General features: G+C 40.7%; 2 protein-coding genes across 8 annotated transcripts in view; one reads left to right on the top strand and one right to left on the bottom strand.

The window, feature by feature from the left end:
* Window positions 1-20,582, bottom strand: part of coro2ba (coronin, actin binding protein, 2Ba) — a 72,618-nt gene extending 52,036 nt beyond the window's left edge. For all 3 annotated transcript variants that reach the window (XR_015495827.1, XR_015495829.1, XM_087261356.1), the window contains exon 1: window positions 20,445-20,582. Coding sequence is in view for 1 of the 3 variants with exons in the window: in XM_087261356.1 (XP_087117482.1) it covers window positions 20,445-20,459 (15 nt within the window). In the remaining 2 variants the exon portion in view is untranslated. The remainder of the gene's footprint in view (window positions 1-20,444) is intronic.
* itga11a (integrin, alpha 11a) overlaps window positions 1-20,770 on the top strand; it is a 156,950-nt gene that overhangs the window by 26,378 nt on the left and 109,802 nt on the right. The window lies entirely within an intron of this gene.

The following is a 20,770-nucleotide window of genomic DNA, read 5'->3' as shown; positions in this document are numbered from 1 at the left end:
AGTAGCTACATTATTCTGATGCATCTGGATATATTAGACTTGTTATTTATTTGTTAGAATATTTACTGGTGGAAAAAATTGTATCTACTGTATGTTGTATACATGATAATACAACATTATGTTTGTTTTTTAATAATATTCAGCAAAAAGAATGGAATAAATGAAAGCTGTTGGAATAAAGTAAAGTTGTAAAGTATGTAAGTATAAAGTGAGTTCTGTGTAAAAGCTTATAATACCACAACACCAATTAAATCAAAACAAACAAAATTTCAAAGAACAAATTATTAATTGTAAGGAAAATTCTAAACAAAAAAATTCTAAGTTAGATCCACTATTGGACGTTGTTGCCATATGGCATTGGCAGAGATGTATAGTAATGAAGTAGAACTCCTTTACTACTGTACTTAAAGGGCCATGAAACCTCTACTTTGGAAAAAGTCAGAAAAGTGGGCGTGTCCAGCTCTGTTTAGGTGGGAGTGTCGGAGGAACTAAAGTAGGATGGTGTGGGAGTGTCTATTTGGGCACGCGCGAGTTTCAGAGTCAAAACACACACACACACACACACAAACACACAAACACGGGAGAAAGTGATGGTGTTTACATGGACATCTGTAGTCGAATTATTATACTTATGATTACCCATGTTGCTCATAGGGCTGCGAGACAATAAATAAGAAGAGCAGAGCTGCGGCAAAATAATGGATAAAAAGAGTGAAGATATGGTCAAATAAATAAATATATATATAAAAAAAATACGACTGCTGCTTTCTCCGTTCGCCATGCTGGAGAGGAACGTTCGAGGTTACAGAAGTAACCCTTCGTTCCCCGAGGAGGGGAACGGAAGTGCCATAAGTGGATGAAATCCACGATGGGAGGATTCGGATCAGAAGCCGCTTGTCTGGAGAGTATTGAACGGGCCAATGAATGAAATTAATTGGCAGCGTAAGCTTGCGCAGGTGTGCGGCATAGGCAATTAGCCCAGCATATAAGCGCACCTGAAGCCAGCAGACGCTATCCTTTTAAGCTGAAGATCCTTTCAAACAGCTAAGGGACAGTCATTATGGTGACGGAGTATGGCACTTCCGTTCCCCTCCTCGGGGAACGAAGGGTTACTTCTGTAACCTCGAACGTTCCCCTTCGGTTGGGGAACTTCAGTGCCATAAGTGGATGAAATCCACGATGGGAGAAGTATGGAAAGCGCCATAATGACTGCACCTTACCAACACCTCCGATGAGGAGATAGTCAAGCAAGCGTGACGCACCCACATCATGGGGGGCGCGGTCCTCCAACGTGTCCCTGGCCCTAATTTATCCTATTTCAACAGAAGTTTTACGGATTTAGATATATTTTTTAGGAAGTCGTGAGCAGATAATTCTAGGAAATACGACAGTACGTTGGGAAGCGTGCAATCCCGATAGGGAGGACGCTGCAGAGGCCATCCGTTACCCAAGGGGGGGATAGATGGCAGAATTTACATATGGACTAGCCCTAAAAAGGGGGAGTACTCATAGCAAAAGCGTGGTTAGCGGAGAGGGAAGACACGGGTCCGCCCAGGGGGGGGACTTAACCGTGGCGGAATAAGCATATGGGATCGCCTAGTGGGGATCACGCATAGCAGGCACCTATACCCAAAACGCGGGCTGACCAGCGGGCAGACCTACAACGTAGTGGGCCAGCAAGTGACTCCTCCGCTGAGTCAGTGCTGGGGGCCACGGAGGAATCTGCAGGGCTCACCTGACGGGGAACTTTACTGACAGATAAAAAGGCGCACGTACCTCCGTGTTAGGGAGAATGGCGCAGCAAGCGTGTTTCAACACCCTACCGAGTTGTCTCCTCAATCACCAAAGGGTTACCTAATACCCTTGAGGAAACCGGCTCCACTCGCAGATTGTAAAACCTTGCAAATGTGTTGGGTGTCGCCCAGCCCGCAGCTCTACAGATGTCTGTTAGAGAGGCGCCGCGTGCACGCGCCCAAGAGGATGCAACGCTCCGAGTGGAGTGTGCACGTACTCCCGGGGGACACGGCTGACCTCGACTCGAATAAGCGAGTGAAATGGCATCCACAATCCAGTGGGATAATCTTTGTTTCGATACGGCACTTCCCTGCTGCCGACCGCCATAACAGACAAAGAGCTGCTCAGATGATCTAAAATTCTGAGTACGGTCCACATAAATGCGCAGAACGCGAACTGGACAAAGTAAAGAAAGGGCTGGGTCTGCCTCCTCCGGGGGCAGCGCTTGCAGGTTCACTACCTGATCTCTAAAGGGGGTGGTAGGAACCTTGGGCACATAACCGGGGCGGGGTCTCAGGATGACGTGAGAGTAATCCGGCCCGAATTCCAGGCACGGGTCACTGACCGAAAATGCCTCCAGGTCCCCGACCCTCTTGATGGAGGCCAACGCAACCAGCAGAGCTGTCTTCAGGGACAGAAATCTTAGAGATACTGATTCGAGTGGCTCAAAGGGATCGGATCGCAGACTCGTGAGAACGAGGGCGAGATCCCAAGAGGGCATGAGAGGGGGGCGAGATGGATTAATTCGCCTAGCACCCCTAAGGAACTGGATGACCAGGTTATGCTTTCCCACGGTGCCGCCAGCTACCGCGCTATGATAAGCGGAGATGGCGGCCACGTAAACCTTGAGAGTGGAGGGCGACAGCCTGCTGTCCAACTTCTCTTGAAGGAAAGAGAGCACAACACTAATCTGGCAATTTCGGGGGTTTTCACTGCGAGAGACGCACCATTCAGTGAATAGACTCCACTTCAGGGCGTAGGCGCGCCTCGTGGAGGGGGCTCTAGCCTGAGTGATGGTATTAACCACCGCAGTCGGTAGGTTACCTAAGTCTTCCTCGCGTCTAGGGACCACACGTGGAGGTTCCAAAGATCGGGGCGAGGGTGCCAGATGGTGCCCTGTCCCTGAGAGAGTAGGTCCTCTCTCAAAGGGATCCGCCAGGGGAGGGCCGTCGCGAGGAGTGAGAGCTCTGATATCCAGGTCCGGTTGGGCCAAAGGGGCGCAACTAGCAGAACCTGTTCCTCGTCCTCCCTGACCTTGCACAGAAACTGCGCGAGCAGGCTCACTGGGGGAAACGCATACTTGCGCATGCCCCGAGGCCAGCTGTGGGCCAGTGCATCCGTGCCGAGAGAGCCCTCGGTCAGGGAAAAAAACAACTGGCAGTGAGCGTTCTCGGGGGAAGCAAACAGATCGATCTGGGCCTCCCCGAATCGCGCCCATATCAGCTGAACAGACTCGGGGTGGAGTCTCCATTCTCCAGGGCGTAACAGCTGTCGTGAGAGCGCATCGGCTGCACGATTGAGCGTGCCTGGAACGTGAATGGCGCGCAGCGATTTCAGCCGCGGGTGACTCCAGAGGAGTCTGTCCGTCCTGACCAGCACATGTTGCCGCTCCAGCACCGGAAAAAAGCGGTGGAGAGCGAGGAACACTGCCAACAGCTCTAGGCGATTGATTGATTGATTGGAGGTACACGCAGCACGGGCAGAGAAAGGTGCACTCCAAGACTGCGTGAGCCTACTGTGCTCTTCAGGGAAGAAGGGGACGAGAGGCTTCGAAGGCTTCGCCTTCTGGTCCTCTACGTAGCACCCATCTAGTCGGTCCGGCCGCGGAGCTGGGGGATAAACCATCTCCAACCCCACGGCCGAAGCAGCCCGGGAAAGCACGGCTAACATGTCCGCTTCAGGATCCGATTTGACAGCGCTCACCTGCCCGGAGGGGGCGAGCGGGTCCGCATCTTCGTCGGACAGTGAAAGCCCACCCTCCGATGCTGCGGAGGACATCTGATCTCCGGTGTCAGCGAGTGTGAGAGCTACCATCTGGTTAGACGGATCACTCCCACTACCCGAAGCTTGGATGGAGCGCCGTAAGGAGCAAGAGGTCCGCGAGCCCGTGGAAGGCGGATTATCTCCCGCTGAAACCCTCAGATCTGCCCGAGCGCCCGCTGCTTTTTTAGAACAGGAGGCAACTGAGGTGGCTCGCTCTCTTGCGAAAGTTAGCGGCGATCTTAGCGGTGCAACGGTCATGGCATCGCAATGACAACATGAACCGCCCGCGAGCACCGCATTAACATGCTGGACCCCCAAACATGCAATGCAGTGATCGTGTCCATCATCTGGAGCCAGGAAACCCCCGCATCCAGAAACGCACAGTCGGAGCGCCATCCTGAAAAGGACGTGCTGCACGACTGTGTTGCTCTTTTAGGAAAGTTGCAACAATACGCACCGCTCTGGAGGACCGGACCCAAAGAACCGCAGGCAAGGGAGAAACCCAGCTCGACCGTCTGCCACCGCGAAGACCCACTCTGGACCGGGAGACACACTCGTTCGCTCTGAAGTGCTTGAACAGCAAGAGGAACCCTCATCGACTCACTCAGAAAGGATCTGAAGCGAAAAGGATAGCGTCTGCTGGCTTCAGGTGCGCTTATATGCTGGGCTAATTGCCTATGCCGCACACCTGCGCAAGCTTACGCTGCCAATTAATTTCATTCATTGGCCCGTTCAATACTCTCCAGACAAGCGGCTTCTGATCCGAATCCTCCCATCGTGGATTTCATCCACTTATGGCACTGAAGTTCCCCAACCGAAGGGGAACAGTCTGCGCAAAAGAAGCACAGAGTTGGTTTCATTGAATACAGCTCTCATCTGATTGGCTGAAAGGTACGAGTAGTCCTGACTCTAGCAGGAAAGTCTCAAAAATACACACACACGTATCCAGGGGGAGTCGTACGTGAAAGAGGATTTGCACATTCTCATTCAGGATGAACTCGCAAGTTTTAAACATTCAAAACTTTTTTTACACTCTTATACATTTGCAAATGGTGTTTTGCATTTGTAAAACATATTTTATGAAAATGTATTTTTATTTTGTGCACGTGAAATTTTGTTTGTGAATATAAATAAATATTTTACACACGTGAATTTGGTTTTATGCACGTGAATTTGGCTACGCATGTGTGCATTGTGTCTTTTGCGTGAATTTCTTTTGAGACTAATCTGGTTCCATAGTTAAAGCTTTTATAATCTGTCAGATCTGAGGTTTTTCGTGAGAAAACAGTATTGTAAGCCATGTTTCTTTTTTGTTCTACTTAATCACATGCCCCAAAAAAGACATTTAAAATAAACAGAACAGGATGATGTGTTTTGACCGCTTTCTTTAATAACTAATTACACAATACTTGTACTTTTACTTTCATTACTTGAGTAGTAAATTTTGAAATAAACTACTTGCAATACTTAAGTACAAAAAATGTTGAATACTTTAGTACTTCCACTTAAGTATGGTGCTGAAAGTGCACTTTAACTTCTACTCAAGTCACTTTTCTGATAGAGTACTGTCTAGTACTTTATAGATCTCAGGGCATTGGCAACATATCATAAAGTACTGCAAGTTATGTTAAGCCATTCTAAAAAAAGAAAAACAGTCAGTTTTTTAATAGATTTATTAAAATGCGTGCAGTAGAGGGTTAAGATGGAATTCAAAAACACTTTTGGTAATTAGGGATGCACTGATATGGAAATTTTGTCCAGGACTAATAATAAAAAATATTTTAAATTTAGAAGCAGATAACTGGCAGATAATCTGTAGGAAAATATGAAATTGGCAGATAAATATAAACCTTGTTACAACTTTTTCTAAGCCTGATTACAAAAACAAAAGACAAAGAAATGCAGAGGATTACATTTTAAAACATAATCTGTAGAAAATGGGTAAGAACACTGCAAGGATTTTTTCTTTACATTTTCAAATCAAATTTTGCCTTTTTTATAGTGAAACAATTCAGACATCTTGTCTTCCCTCTAGCATAAACTGTTCTGAAATGTTTCTGCTATTTGTGATATGTCACATAATGTTAAAGGCAGCAATCATAACCCTCATGGCATCGCTTCAGGTTTGTTTTCTGTGCCTTCTTTGCTGTGTAAAGATGCTGTTTGATAGTTTGATACATTTTCACTTTTCACCCTCTTGCACTGCTCTCTTTATATTGCACATTCTAATCCTGTGAAAGCTCCACATAGGTCAGTGCCAGCGTTCTCCATCTTGGAGAAAGTCCTTTTATAAATTGGATTATTGCTCCAGATTTGGCGATGCTTTGCTGAGTGGACAGACTTTCTCTCCTGCAGTCTCTGGCTCCCTGTGTAAGTTACAGTCTGCTTCACAGAAGAGGAGCATCATGGCTCAGACATGCCATCTGCCCTGGAAAAAATTAGCCAGACACACCACACCCAAATCTGAAATGGCCACAGTAACATAACATTGTGTAAGAACTTTTTTCTATATTTAGAGGACATTTTGCAAATTACAGATTTTGTGTCTGATTTTCTTAAAAGTTATGGCAATATTTGTGGCATTCATTGTGTTCCTTTGCATTGAAATATGGAGACAATCTATATATGAATTTGGAGTTCGGAGTAAGGTCTTCTGTTATATTCTTCCAACAGTGCATAAGTTTAAAATAGAAATCCGCTCCATAACATATGCTGGATAAGTTTTTAGTTCATTTCGCTGTGGCGACCCCAGATTAATAAAGGGACTAAGCTGAAAAAAAAGAATAAATGAATGAATAATTGAATGAATAAAAAAAAATGCTGTTTAGCACAGTTAACAATTTAGCTACAAATAGTGATCTGTCAAATGCCTGTAAACACCCACAATCTTCAGCAGCGCTGCAGTATCTCTCTCTATGCGCACACTTTTCGTGCGTTCTACATCTCAAATAACAAACTCGCTAAAGATATGTGACCATTTCATATTACTTACACATGCTTATAACCCGAAATATATGTGAAAGACACTTGTCAGATTTTATTTTAGAGAGCAGGCATGAGATTCGCTGTGTCGTTTTCATTTTCTGTCTGATTCAGGCTCAAACTGACACAGCTAACAGCTACTCTGATAGTATTTACACAGCAGAGGCACAGCGCATGCTATTAGAAGCATGATGCTTTTCCTGCTGACGTAAAGCTGATTCGCGAATCACAGCACATTTTGTTAGCTGACCAATCAGAGCCTTTCGAGGGCATGCTTTCGGAGGAACTAGGAAGTATGATTTTCATGTTAGCTGAGTAGCAGTGTGTAATCAAAGTACGATATGTGAAGAATTAACGTGATCTTTTACTAATGCTGCATGAGCACTCATTGCTTTGCATTTTATAAACACAACCAAGCTTTAAAAATGCACTGTGGACCACCTCTTTAAGCTACTATGAATATTTTCCATTTTTGACTTTTATTAAAACATGTTATGAAAAGTTATAATAATTGCAATCTCAGAATTTTGCAGCCTTTGCTTGATTTTAATTTTTCAATCAGAAATAGAATAGTGTGTTTGTTGACCAATATACTAGTGTTGTTGACATTTTACAGTTATTATATTTATGTGACTCTACGCTTCCTTCAATGTTAGGACTTACAAAGCCACAACATGGTGCGGCTGTATCAGATGAAACTATGACAACAGCAGGCAGACCTCAGAGGCTGGCATCTCATAATAGTGTTACCCAGCTACTGATGAGCACCGTGACCTTCCTCAGTGACATGACAATGTCGTATTAGCCTGTTGTCTTCCTGCTCAGCTAATCTCTTCTGACTGTTTCTCATTGCAGGCAGGATTGTGTTTCAGTGTGATTGCCAGCACAGCACTGCTAAAATTGGCTTTTGCAAGGTGTGCTCTGAAATGTGCTCAGGCCAGTGTCAAATATGAAACAGCTGTATGAGAGGCTAAGCGAAGTGATGTGAACAACTGTTAAGTGGAAATATTAGGGAAGATGGCATTGTTAAGGCGGCAGAACTAAGTGGTTTCTATGAAAAAGAATCTTATGTATGCATTTCTTGAAAGTTATTTTATATTCTGACTTTAATTTAATGTCCATTCCTCAAAATTATGTGGTAGTCCAGGCACATCAGCAAAGTCTGTAGTACAAGGAAAATGCTCTCTGTTAACATTCAGATTTATGCTAATGGAAACTTGCTCAGTGGTACAGAATACCTGAAGTACTAGTTCTGTTGCCAGGTTTTGAGGCAATCACCCACGCCTACAGTTCTGTTTAAAATTACAATATAATAGTATGTTATTTATAATATATTATAAGTATATATTATACGTGCAACACAGTAGGTAGTGCTGTCACCTCACTGCAAGAACGTCGCTGGTTCGGGCCTCGGCTGGGTCAGTTTACGTTTTTGTGTGGAGTTTGATTGTTCTCCCTGCGTTCGCCTGAGTTTCCTCCGGGTGCTCCGGTTTCCCCCACAGTCTAAAGACATGTGGTACAGGTCAATCGGGTAGGCTATACTGTCTGTAGTGTATGAGTGTGAATCAAGTATCTGGGCCTGCATCTGGATCAAAACATATCATGGAAAACCAACACTATTGCACTGGTCAAAAAGGCACAGCAGCGACTCCATTTTTTAAGGGTGTTAAAAAATAACAACTAGGCCCAAGAACTGCTAGTGTCCTTTTACAGATGCACTATTGAAAGTGTGCTGACGTATTGCATCCCAGTGTGGTATGCCAGTTGCACTGCCCAGGAAAAAGCTGCTCTTCAAAGGGTTGTCAATACAGCGCACAAAATCATCGGCTGCACTCTTCCCTCCTTAGAGGAGTTGTTTAAGGCCCGCTGCTACAGCAAAGCATGCAGCATCCTGAAGGACTCGTCTCATCCAGCATACCACCTATTTCAAATGTTACCTTCGGGAAGACGATATAGAACCATAAAAGCCAAAACAAACAGACTAAAAAATAGCACATATCCAAGGGCTGTTGCAATAATGAATGGACATTAAATTGAGGGTGTTTCTGGCCAAAATTATTTTAATCTTTTTAATTTGCTGCTAGGATATGCACTTGCCACTTTATACACTTGGACATTAAATTGTATGCCTTCCTGGCTCACATTTTATTAACTTTTAAATTTGAAAAGCTGCTTGGAAATGCACTTGCACCTTTATATGCACATCATACGCACTTTTAATATTGTATTGTAACTCTTCATTTGATTTTATATTTTTATCTCTTTTTAATTATTGTTGTTGTTTTAGATAAATAGGACTGCACTGAAGGGAAGGGCAAATGTAAATTTTGTTGTATTTTGTACAATGACAATAAAGATTCTGATTCTGATTCTGATTCTCTGATTCTGAGTGTGTATGGATGTTTCCCAGTGATGGGTTGCAGCTGGAAGGGCATCCACTGCGTAAAATATTTGCTGGATTGGTTGGCGGTTCATTCCGCTGTGGCGACCTCAGATTAATAAAGGGACTAAGCCAAAAAGAAAATGAATGAAATAATAATTATTGAAAATTTATTTTAATAGCTTTTTCAATTTAAAATCCATCTTCCTGTAGGGAAATATTATAAAACCAACAATTCAGCAAACTGGTCCATTTTTATTCTAAAAACTAATTAAAAAATAAATGGGCATTTTATATTGTATCTTTTCTTTTTTAAATTACAGTTTTTTTCTGTTTTAATCCTTGATTACCCCCAACACAGGACATTATCACTACCCCATTATAACAGTGTTTATTAACTTAACTGGATGTAAAGCGAAAAGACGGAGATACACCGAGTTAGAACTTTAACTGCACAGAGACATTTGCAAAGTGGTTAAACTGAATACAATTATGTTATGATATTCATATTCATTCATTCATTCATTTTCCTTTGGCTTAGTCCCTTTATTAATCAGGGGCCACTAAAGCGAAATGAACCGCCAACTTATCCGACATATTTTTTACCCAGTAATGGGAAATACCCATACGCACTCAAACACACTCATACACTACTACAATGTCTTTGGACTGTTGGGGAAACCCGAGCACCCAAAGGAAACCCACGCCAACACGGGGAAAACATGCAAACTCCACACAGAAATGCTAACTGGCCCATGCAGCCAGGACTCGAACCAGCGACAGTGCTAGCCATTAAGCCACCGTGTCGTCCCCCATATTTAGTCATTCCTTAATTTTCCTTCAGCTTAGTTTCTATTTTAGAGGTTGCCACAGCAGAATAACTCACATGGTTATTCATAACCTCACCTAAAAATGTTTTTGGTGTTTTCTGTGTTTCTATTTTAAAGCATAGATAGTATAAACAGCCTTCTGTTTTTTCAAGGATATTTCAGATTTTAACCTTTGATATTAACTGGTATATATTAAATACATGTTCAATAAGAAAACTGGTTCATAACTAAGGCCCCTACTTATGAACCAATTTTATAATTGGACATGTATAAAATATACCAGTTGATTTCAAAGATTCAAATCTGAAAGATCATATTATCAAAAATATAATTCAAAATATAGTTGTTTAGAACATTTACACAATGCTGCTATTACTCTAGACAAGTTTTAGAGCCTCTTTCCAGCTGGATTTTTCCTGACCTCTATTGTGTTTGCTATTTGTGTCATTGACGTCATTAGTACAAGAAATCAATTTTCTTTATTGACAGATTTCTGTTTCTGCACAAAGGCATGCGTGTGACATGCATGTCCTTCATCATGTGACCCATTTTGAAGTCATGCATTTTTTTACTCATTTGAGCTCTTGCAAAATTCCTTTAGTGATAAAGATGTTGATACAATGAAACTTATTATTTAGTGAACTTGGTGATCCTTTTTGCAAACAGTAAACAGCTTAAGTTGTAGAACTGAAATCTGTGTCAGTGGGTCTCCACCTGGTCATCTGTCTATTCAGGCCTCAGGCCCTGTTATGGAGTGCTACCAAACCTTTTTGTTTTGATTCACCACCTTGCTTTTGAAACCATTTTTCCCTCAGACATCCTCTTTAGTGTTTTCAGCATGCTCCTTTTTGTTTTTCATTCCTGCACATTCTCCTTTGTTCTTTTACCTGTCTATTTCTCTTAATCCTCCTGCTCTGGTTTGATGCGAGGGATTTGTTTGGTCTGTGAATTGATTAATCATAGGCTGAAGGGAGAGCTGAGTGCTCTGAAGACTGCCTGAAGGAAGTCTGGTCTGCTGTAAGTCCAGGCTCACTTGGGCTTTAATCCATGCCCCTTTAAATCCCTTTCCACAACGCCGACTTTCTACCTGAGGCCTGTAATACATGTGATGCATTTCTTATGCCAAGTTTGCTTTCTGTTCAGCCCATATTTTCCACTTTTGATTTCTCCATCCATGTTGGTTTTTGTTGTTCTTACTGCCATAAAGAGTCTGTATAGCTGGATGAGTTCAGTTTGATGGTATCATGTTCCGGCTGGTGTTTACATTAATATCGATCACTCTCACTGAAATTGCTAACCACATGCTGTTGTAAAAGTGCAGTGTCTAACATTGTTCTAAAATGCACACACACACACACACACTCTTCTTCGCTCCTTTGCTCTCTCACTGATGGGTTTTCTAAGAAAATAAAAGCCTTGAGTTTTTGGCGTATCACTTCAAAAAACACTGCTGAGGGCCAGGGAATGCTGGGAAGGAATGTGAACCTTCACAGCACTCAGCTGACCCTTCACTTTCTCTCTGCTCACAAAGAAAGCTGCTCTCTTTTTTATTTAAAGCGGCAATAGCCTTAGACAACATTTAGGTATTGTTTACTTCATTATGTTCCCTTGGTGCTTTATCTTATGACCAGGTTTCACTTTCGTCCCAATATTTATGCTTCTTTATAATTTTAACATAGACATTGTGTTAAACAGCCAAGAGAACTTAACTGCTAGCTGAAAAACAATGTATAGTAAATAAACGTTCAGGAGACTTTCTGTGGTAAGTTCCTCAAATTCCACACAGGTTTACTTATAATTGTTGTTATGCAAACATTTGGAATATTACATAACATCTCCATATGCACCAGACACTTTTTATCAACAATCTTTCTTTCTAGAAACATTTCTTACTGCAATCCCAGAAGGTATGTTTTTTGCTGTTTTTATTTTCCACCAGAGGCCGCTGTGTATTCTATTTTAAATTTCTCAAATCAAAAAAACATTTATCTTAAACATCTTGAGCCCTATCATACACCCGGCGTAATATGGTACAAGGCATGACGCAATAGTTTTTTTGCTAGTTTCAGCTTGGTGCAAGAGTCGTTTTGAGGCGTTGCGCCACGCTGTTTAAATAGCAAATGCATTTGCACTCAAGTGCGCCCATAGGCGTTCTGGTCTAAAAAGGAAGGCGTTCTGAGGCGCATTGCTGGCGTGTTTCCTTTTATGAGAAACTATAATAGATTTTTCACTAGACCAAAGCAAACCCGGTCTAAAGTCCTGCGCAGAGTTGCGCCTCGCTTACACACTGCTTAATACACACAAGATGTAGAGCAGTACGCAAATATCTTTACATATGAAAAAAAATTTAATATTAAGGATATATATAGAATATATATAGGATATAAATATAAAGGATTGAAATATTGCAAAACATTATTTTCTAGCCTACATTAATATGAAAAATCACTGCTTTTATGCCTTCTTCATCTCGGGAGGCTTTTTCAGTTCATTCATAACAATTTGCTTTTGTATAATTTTATTATAATTAGCAGTATTATTTATTATATCCATATTTATATTTGTTTTATTAAAAACAAGCTTAGATGTGCCCACCTGCTGGTTTTAGACCATATGGGGCACAGCATGTATTTTATTATATAACTTTTTGAACACACTTCGTTATTATTGTTTATTTATTCGTTTGCTGGAAATTAGAACTGAATTTAGAAATAGTTTTGAAACAAATATTTTCGCTTAACAAACTAAATTAAGTATTTATAGGCTAATTGATGTCTGTGCGTAAAGGTTTCCCTATCCACGAGAGCGAAAGTGAAAGTATATCATTTATCTGTCATTCTCGCGCGGTACATGCTCTGTTTAACTGTTTTCTTGCTAGTGAAATGCTCAGTTTTTCCACTTACTTTACGTCATGTAAATAGCAAATGCGCTTATGGCTCGACGCAACTGGCTCTTAAAGGGAATGAGAGATGAGACTCTGATTTGCTTTTTTTCAAAACACACCTATTACTCATTAAGAAAACAACTGAACCTTTTTAGACCATGCACCACGGAGACCACGCAAAGCGGATTTTTCCGTCCTTTTATTAGCAAAAATGCATTCTGACACTCCCTGAAAGTGTTTGCGCCCTGCGCTTTGCACTTTGCGAATGGACCGTCAAAATAGGGCCCCTTAAATTTCTTTCTTGAGTGCCATTCACGCCTGCTGCTTTTGCATAAATCCACCAGAGGCCACTGTCGACTAAATGACTGACTGACTGACTAGTCGACTGATCCACCCTCCTCCTTCCCTAAACCCAACCAATAGTGTTTTCAAAAGCACAGACTGACTTTTATTCTGTAAGAAGACATGTATATAATCTATGAGGGGCAACACTATATGGATGAGGATCAAATCAAAAGGCGGTTTGGTTTAAATGGCTTATGGCAACAATAAAATGTGCTGTAATATGACTGAGCCTATCAAAACTAATTATGGCAGCTCCAAAATATTATAAATGGATTGTACATAGATTTATTGTGTCAAATGCATGTCATCTAGATCATGTTTGTTTGTTTTTTTAACATAAAAATCAGCAATAATAAACCTAATCTTTTTTTAAATATACCTATAGAGGATAAGGAGCAAAATTACAACACATTATTGACTGGAAACACGTACTTAAACATAAACATTGTCAACAAGTAAATCAGAGAATTATGATTGCATCACTCTTCCAGTGGAAACAAAAATCTAATTTCATCCACTCCATATTGTGTAATGTAGCCTGCATTTCATACAACATGAGTAAAAACTAATTAACCAGCATTTTTAGGAGAGTGTATAGCGCTGTGCATTTCTGCTGCACAAGCAAATATAGAAGAGCCATTAGTAAGTGGGATCAACGCATGGTATGTACTGCTGTACTGCATTATAGATAATGAGCTTCATTTTTATGTATGAGGAGCATGTTGAAATCCTCTGAGCAGAAGCGTTTGACCCATCTTTATCATTCTGTCATGCTTTAGTTCCTTCCCACACTGTTTGATTTGCGTAGGCTGTAGCATTTCCTTCTCTGCTCCAATGTGGACCTCTTTGGGACGCAAATATTTGATTACAATAATAAGACTGTTTCCAAAACTTACAACATTGAGTTGAGCCATAGTTGACATGTTGTTTTCATGGATATGAGTACACTAAAGTCCTGTTTCCACATGATCACAATTGATTAGCAAACACTCATTACTGTTTACATTATTAGAATGTATATTAACATGTATTAACATGTATTCAAATGCTTGACTGCATCCATTTATAATAGAAATGATAATTCATTCATTTTCTTTTCGGCTTAGTCCCTTTATTAATCCGGGGTCGCCACAGCGGAATGAACCGCCAACTTATCTAGCACGTTTTTGTGCAGTGGATGCCCTTCCAGCCACAATGCATCTCTGGGAAACATCCACACACACTCATACACTACGGACAATTTAGCCTAATCAATTCACTTGTGCAGCATGTCTTTGGACTTTGGGGAAAACCGGAGCACCTCGAGGAAACCCACGCAAACGCAGGGAGAACATGCAAACTTCACACAGAAATGTGAACTGACTCAGCCGAGGCTCAAACCAGCAACCTTCTAGCTGTAAGCGACAGCACTACCTACTGCTCCACCATATAATGAAAATGGAATTTAATACCAGGTGTAAAGAGGCCTAATTCTTTGTGATTGCATATGCAACTGTGTCTAAGAAGTCTAAGATGTCGCTGAACAATGTCGAAGTTGACAATACATAAATCTCAAGGCATGCATCTTAATAATACACTACCTGACAAAAGTCTTGTTGTCATTGATCCCAGTTGTAAGAGCGACAAATAATATCTCGACCTTTAGTTGATCATTTGGAAAAGTGGCAGAAGGTAGATTTTTCAGATGAATCATCTGTTGAACTGCATCTCAATCACCACAAATACTGCAGAAGACCTATTAGAACCAGCATGGATCCAAGACTCTCATAGAAATCAGTCAAGTTTGGTGAAGGACCAATCATGATTTGGGTTTACATTCAGTATGAGGGCGTGCGAGAGATCCACAGAGTAGATTGCAACTTCAACAGCCTGAGGTATCAAGACATTTGTGCTGCCCATTACATTACAAACCACAGGAGAGGGCAAATTCTTCAGCAGGATGGCGCTCCTTCTCATACTTCAGCCTTCACATCAAAGTTCCTGAAAGCAAAGAAGGTCAAGGTGCTCCAGGAGTGGCCAGCCCAGTCACCAGACATAAACATAATTGAGCATGTTTGGGGTAAGATGAAGGAGGAGGCATTGAAGATGAATCCAAAGAATCTTGATGAACTCTGGGAGCTGCAAGAACACTTTCTTTGCCATTCCAGATGACTTTATTGGTAAATAATTTGAGCTTTTGCAGAAATGTATGGATGCAGTCCTCCAAGCTCATGGGAGTCATACACAATATTGGTTCTTTTTCCACTGCACTATGACTTTATATTATGCACTGTACATTATTTTTGTTAAGTGACAAGACTTTTGTCTAAGCAAAGTCAGACCTTAATGTCCTAATTAAATCATTAAAAATCAAGGCATGATTATATTTTATTTTGGTAATATAAGCGTAATCTAGAGGCTTTTGCCTTTCATATAAGCCACATCTGATACCAAATGATCAACCAGAAGTTATTTGTTTTTCCTAAAATCTGGATCGGCGACAAGACTTGTCAGGTAGTAAATTTTTCTTTTTTCTATTTTTTTGTGTTTTTTTTATCAAAGCCTTAGAGGAAGATTGGAAAGAGAGAAAGACAGACAATGGAAATTACAAGATAGTGTGAACATCACACACTGATGCCCCACAGCTGCTGTTTATCTCCAGTTTTTCCCTCTACATTCACTCAGCAGCCCAGAACAAGAGGAAGCACATCCTCTTCCCAGAGTCTTTACCTCAGGTTCACCACAGCTCTGCAGGAGCTGAGCAGGATATTTATAAATGACATGATCTCCTTTCCTTTTCTACAGAAAGTCCCAGTGAAACTCTCAGTCTCTGTGGAGTTTGAGCAGTTTGTTCTCAGCACATAATATGGACAGAGGCGCTCTCATATCTGGATCAATGAACATACTGTCTTGCACTTTCTCAAGGCTTAATAAAAAAAAAAGTTAAAGAAAAATGCTGGATCTTTTTGAGTTGTTTGCTCATTATTGGAGGTTTTCTGTATAAGCACATTGGACAGCGGGAGGTATGGGTTGCTAAGCTAGCTGTTAAGACTTGGATCAAATGTGACTCTTCTCAGCGTGTGTGCACACGGCCTGCATTAAGGAATAATAGCCAGCAACTTCAGTCCGGATTATAAGATTCCCTCTGAGGACAGAACAAAAACCAAACTCCAATTCAAGCATGTACTTAGGGTTGCCAGGTCTAAGAAGCAAAACTACTCCAATGTCCAGATGAAAAGAGCTCAAAACTAGTCTGAGCAGTTACTCTATTATAAATACCAAAATGTAAAATATGTTAGTTCTTTGTCTAAAATACATAGATTACACTACTATCTATGTGTGTAAATCTTTTTTTGCACAATTTCAATGTTTTCTTATAACAAGACAATCCTTTAAACAGAGGAGACAATAGGAGCTCACATGATCCAGTATAGAAAACACATCACCCTGTATAGTTGTGTCAATGGTAGAAAATAAAATATGTAAGATAGTTCAATGCAAGTCAACCACCAGCAAAATAAAACATAGCCTGTTTTCACAGGAAAATCATGGACTTGGCCCTTTATGCCTGACATTTCTACTTCTGTTTAATAATATATGCATTTCCAACAAATTCCAAATATTATTTCAGAAATATAACTACTTGTCGAACATTTTTATTGTGATTTGTGCTGTTGTATTAACATGCTGTAGGTTAGGTACGCTGATTAATAATGAATACTTCCTGTTGCTGTGGAACATACCGAAACATGTCTCAAGCAATCAGCACCAGCATTTTGAACTTATTAATTTTCATAAACAAAATTTTACAATGGTTTGCTGCTTTTTTTTAATTTATGATGCACGGCACCAACATACACTTGTGTAACATTTGGCCTACATACATACTTATATTCATTTTTCTGTCAACAAATCAACACCCACTCTCTGCAAGAGCTCAGCTGTGCATATGGAGAACAGTTATGATAATGTGTCTACACCTGTGACTTTATAGTCCTTCCCACGCAGGTCCGATTAGTCACTAAAACACTCCTGTCCAGTGTAATTCTGCACATTTTACATGTGCAATATTCGCTTACACCTGTAAGCTTCCTACCTGCCTCTCGACCTGCTGACATCTACACATGAAAATCAACCCACATACACCAAATATGAGAACGGACCTTCACACAACCTCCCATTAAACACACTCTGTGAGCACAAAGCACAATGCTGTTTGCCTGGCTCTGTGTCTTGAATGTGGAGTAAATATATCTGATGAGCCCATTCTATTTGCTGGTAATTCGGATGCCTGCTGGCATTTCTATCAGACTGAATTCTGTCCCAGGCTGAAAGAAATGTTAAAACAGAGGCATGAGGGCACATCTGTTGACCCTACACCCTTACAGACACAATGCTCTTTAACTTTTCCTCTAGCTTTTTTTTTTTTTTTTTTGTTGCAAATTTCATACCTTTAGGTTAATCCAAGAAAGGAGTGGTTGAATAATTTAATTTAGTTTTACTATTATTACTATTGTTATTATTAATTACAGATTATTATTTACTGAAGTATTTATTTATTTTTTTGGTCAAAACTGTTTACTTTGCTAATCAGCACATAAATGCTCAGATAAGAATATTTAGCCCACTAATGCTAAGCAATTTTTTATACTACTTGGGAGATATTTCCTGTGTGAGAAATTTTCTCAGCCATTTAATAAAATGCATAACATTTAATGCTTTTATTGAATTTATTTGAATAATATTTTTTAGCTATAGTTCCTTACTTATCAGATATTAGCATCCGCAGTGATTTATTATCTAACGCATTGCGCTTATGTGTGACAGAAAGTGACGTAATGCCAGCTGTTTTATAGCCCTGCAGTGAGAGATGTGTCCTGTCCTGTTCATGACAGTCTGGGTGTGTGACCGTTTCAGTCCCGAGAGTCTGAGAGGAAATCCTGCTGCACAGCTGTGTGGTCCAATGCTAGTCTTTATGTGCTCTCACACTCACTGTCTCTCACTGTCTGACACTGAGTGCTGTTCTGCTCACTCAGCACACACACACACACACACACACATACACTTCAAGGTCATTTAGTGTAACACGGTATCCATCAGTCCAGCCTCCACTCAACATTTTAACCTTCTCTATCAGAGCAAAACACACACACACATACACAGACACCACTTCTCACACAGTCAGCATCTGCATCATGCATATCTGCAACTGCAACACACATCTCTGCATAACCACTGGATTCTTAAACACTGGAACTACTAAATGTTCACGTCACTGATTTAAGATAATCATAACCTAAATGACCGAATAAATATCTAGTGATCAAAATATCTAAATAATAATGATGATCATAATAATATAATTGGAACATGATATATTTATAAACAGTAAGTAAAAAATTATTGAACGTGTCATCATTTTTCTCAGTAAACATATTTTTTTAAAGATGCATTTGGTTTGGATTTTTCACTGGATGTCTGTAAAAACTAAACTAATTCATAGATATAAAGATTTAGAAACGAAGTTATGTGTAATAAAATGAGATGACACAGGGAAATAGTACTGAACACATAAAGAAAGGTGTAAAAGACAGCAACTGAAAGCTTTCAGTATTTAGAAAGCATCCCTGCCTCTTGTCAGTGTAAATGGATATTGTCTGGTTCAAACACAACATCTGCATTACCAGAATGCTGAAGATGAAAACCAGGGTGGACAATTCAAGAAGATAATGATTCCAAATACAGCCAAGGGAACTCTCAACTAGTTTAAGAAAAGAAAATAAAGCTGCTAGAATGGCCCAGGCAATCACCTGAACTTAGCCCAATCGAAAACAGTAACAGATCAGAGTTTATTGAAGATACCCACAGAACAGTCAAGATTTTTAGACTATGTTGACGTCTGGGAACAAATCACACCTAAACATTGCATGAATTTTTTTACAAGTGGCATCTTAAAGGATTACCCAAAAAAAGAAATAGGTATTGCTGGAATAATTAAATTTTATTATTATTATTATTATTTTGTTTAAGATTTATTTTGGACCTTTTTGCCTCTTTGTTTCAGATAGAACAGTAGTGAGACAGGAAGTGAAGTGGGAGAGAGAGAGGGGGGTTGTAGGGTTGGGAAATGTCCTCAAGCCAGGATTTGAACTCGGGACGCTGCACCTGATGTGTTGTTGCACCATATGTCGGCGCGCTAACCACTAGGCTATTCTTGACTAATTTTCATTTTAATAACATTTTTGTTGAATTATATTATTCCACAAAAGTATTAAGTAGCATATTACGATACATTTTATCAGCATTTTAGAATAATTTATGAACTATCTAGTGAAATGTTCACACACACGTGTATATGGAGAAATAATAACAAGCATAAATAGACTAAATAATACTTAGATATAAAAGTCTTGTTAATCTGTGCAACATTTGAGTTAGGCCTAGCTATGATTCCAGCTTTACAGACTGTGACAACAATCTTTTACGTGTGTACTGAATAATCACCGATTTCATAAAGTCATAAAGGTTTTTCTGCATCTCTTAATGAATTAAGTTCATTTAACCAGCAGCTCATGACAAGATTTCATTAGAGACAGCACAAATCAAACCTAAACAAACATGTTGACAAACATACAAACAACCCACAATAAAGACTAAACTACTTCAGCCTGATCCACATTCATACAGTACTTCCAGCTAATTTGAGCTACTTTTTGACCCTCATTGTGTTTTCAATGTCAAAAAGTGGTCCACTTGACTCAAATTCACCCTAAATCTCTGGCCTCCCTCTTTTCACCTTCTCCCTTTCCTCCTTATAATCAGTCAAGCATATAAGTTTGTGACATACACAGTCTCTCCTCAGAAAAAAAGTACAGCTCAGGCTTTATGCAGGACAGCACTGGATTAAGAGCTTCACTTTGTAATCAGTCTGCTAAAGCTAAACGCACACACAGACACTCACACAAACACAAACACAAACATGCCTCACCCAGCCAAGACCCACTGCCCTACTGCGGGACGGCCACTCGCATATTAAACACACACAGACATCCAATCAAACAAATACACATAGAAGTTTGTATCCTGCACTTATATAGTAAGATGCCCCTGCATGAACACCTAGACACACACACATGCAAACACACACACTCCACCTGTCCGACACTGCAGCACACATTACAGTCACAGATTCAGCAGAACATCCCACTGCAGTGAAGCCCGAACCCAGCAGCCCCTCCCAGCCTCACGCGCTCCTGCACACGCTTACCTTTGTGACAGTCATGCAGAGAACAGTGCAGAAGAGTCAGTCTCTGATCCTGAAATGCTGACAGAAACAGCAGGACAGACACACAGAGAGAAGGAGCCACTGAGCATGTGCTGCCTGAAGCTTCTACGACAGCAGAATGAGCTTGTGAAACAGAGAGAGAGGGAGGGTCTGGTCGCTGTCTCTCTTTAAGTATCTGAGCCTATCAGTGGCGCAGCAGCCGTGGTCTTGTATAGTCTGGATACTGCAGTGAAGTAAGCTCTGCACGCTGCTGCTACTACTGCTCTATCTCTCTCTCTCTCTCTCTCTTTCTCTCTCTCTCTCTCTTT

Source organism: Danio rerio, chromosome 7 (genome assembly GCF_052040795.2).
Source record: "Danio rerio strain M-AB ecotype USA chromosome 7, GRCz13ab, whole genome shotgun sequence".
Taxonomy (NCBI): Eukaryota; Metazoa; Chordata; class Actinopteri; order Cypriniformes; family Danionidae; genus Danio; species Danio rerio.
Note: the sequence above shows the minus strand (reverse complement) of the source record. Positions and strands in the feature narration are given on the sequence as shown.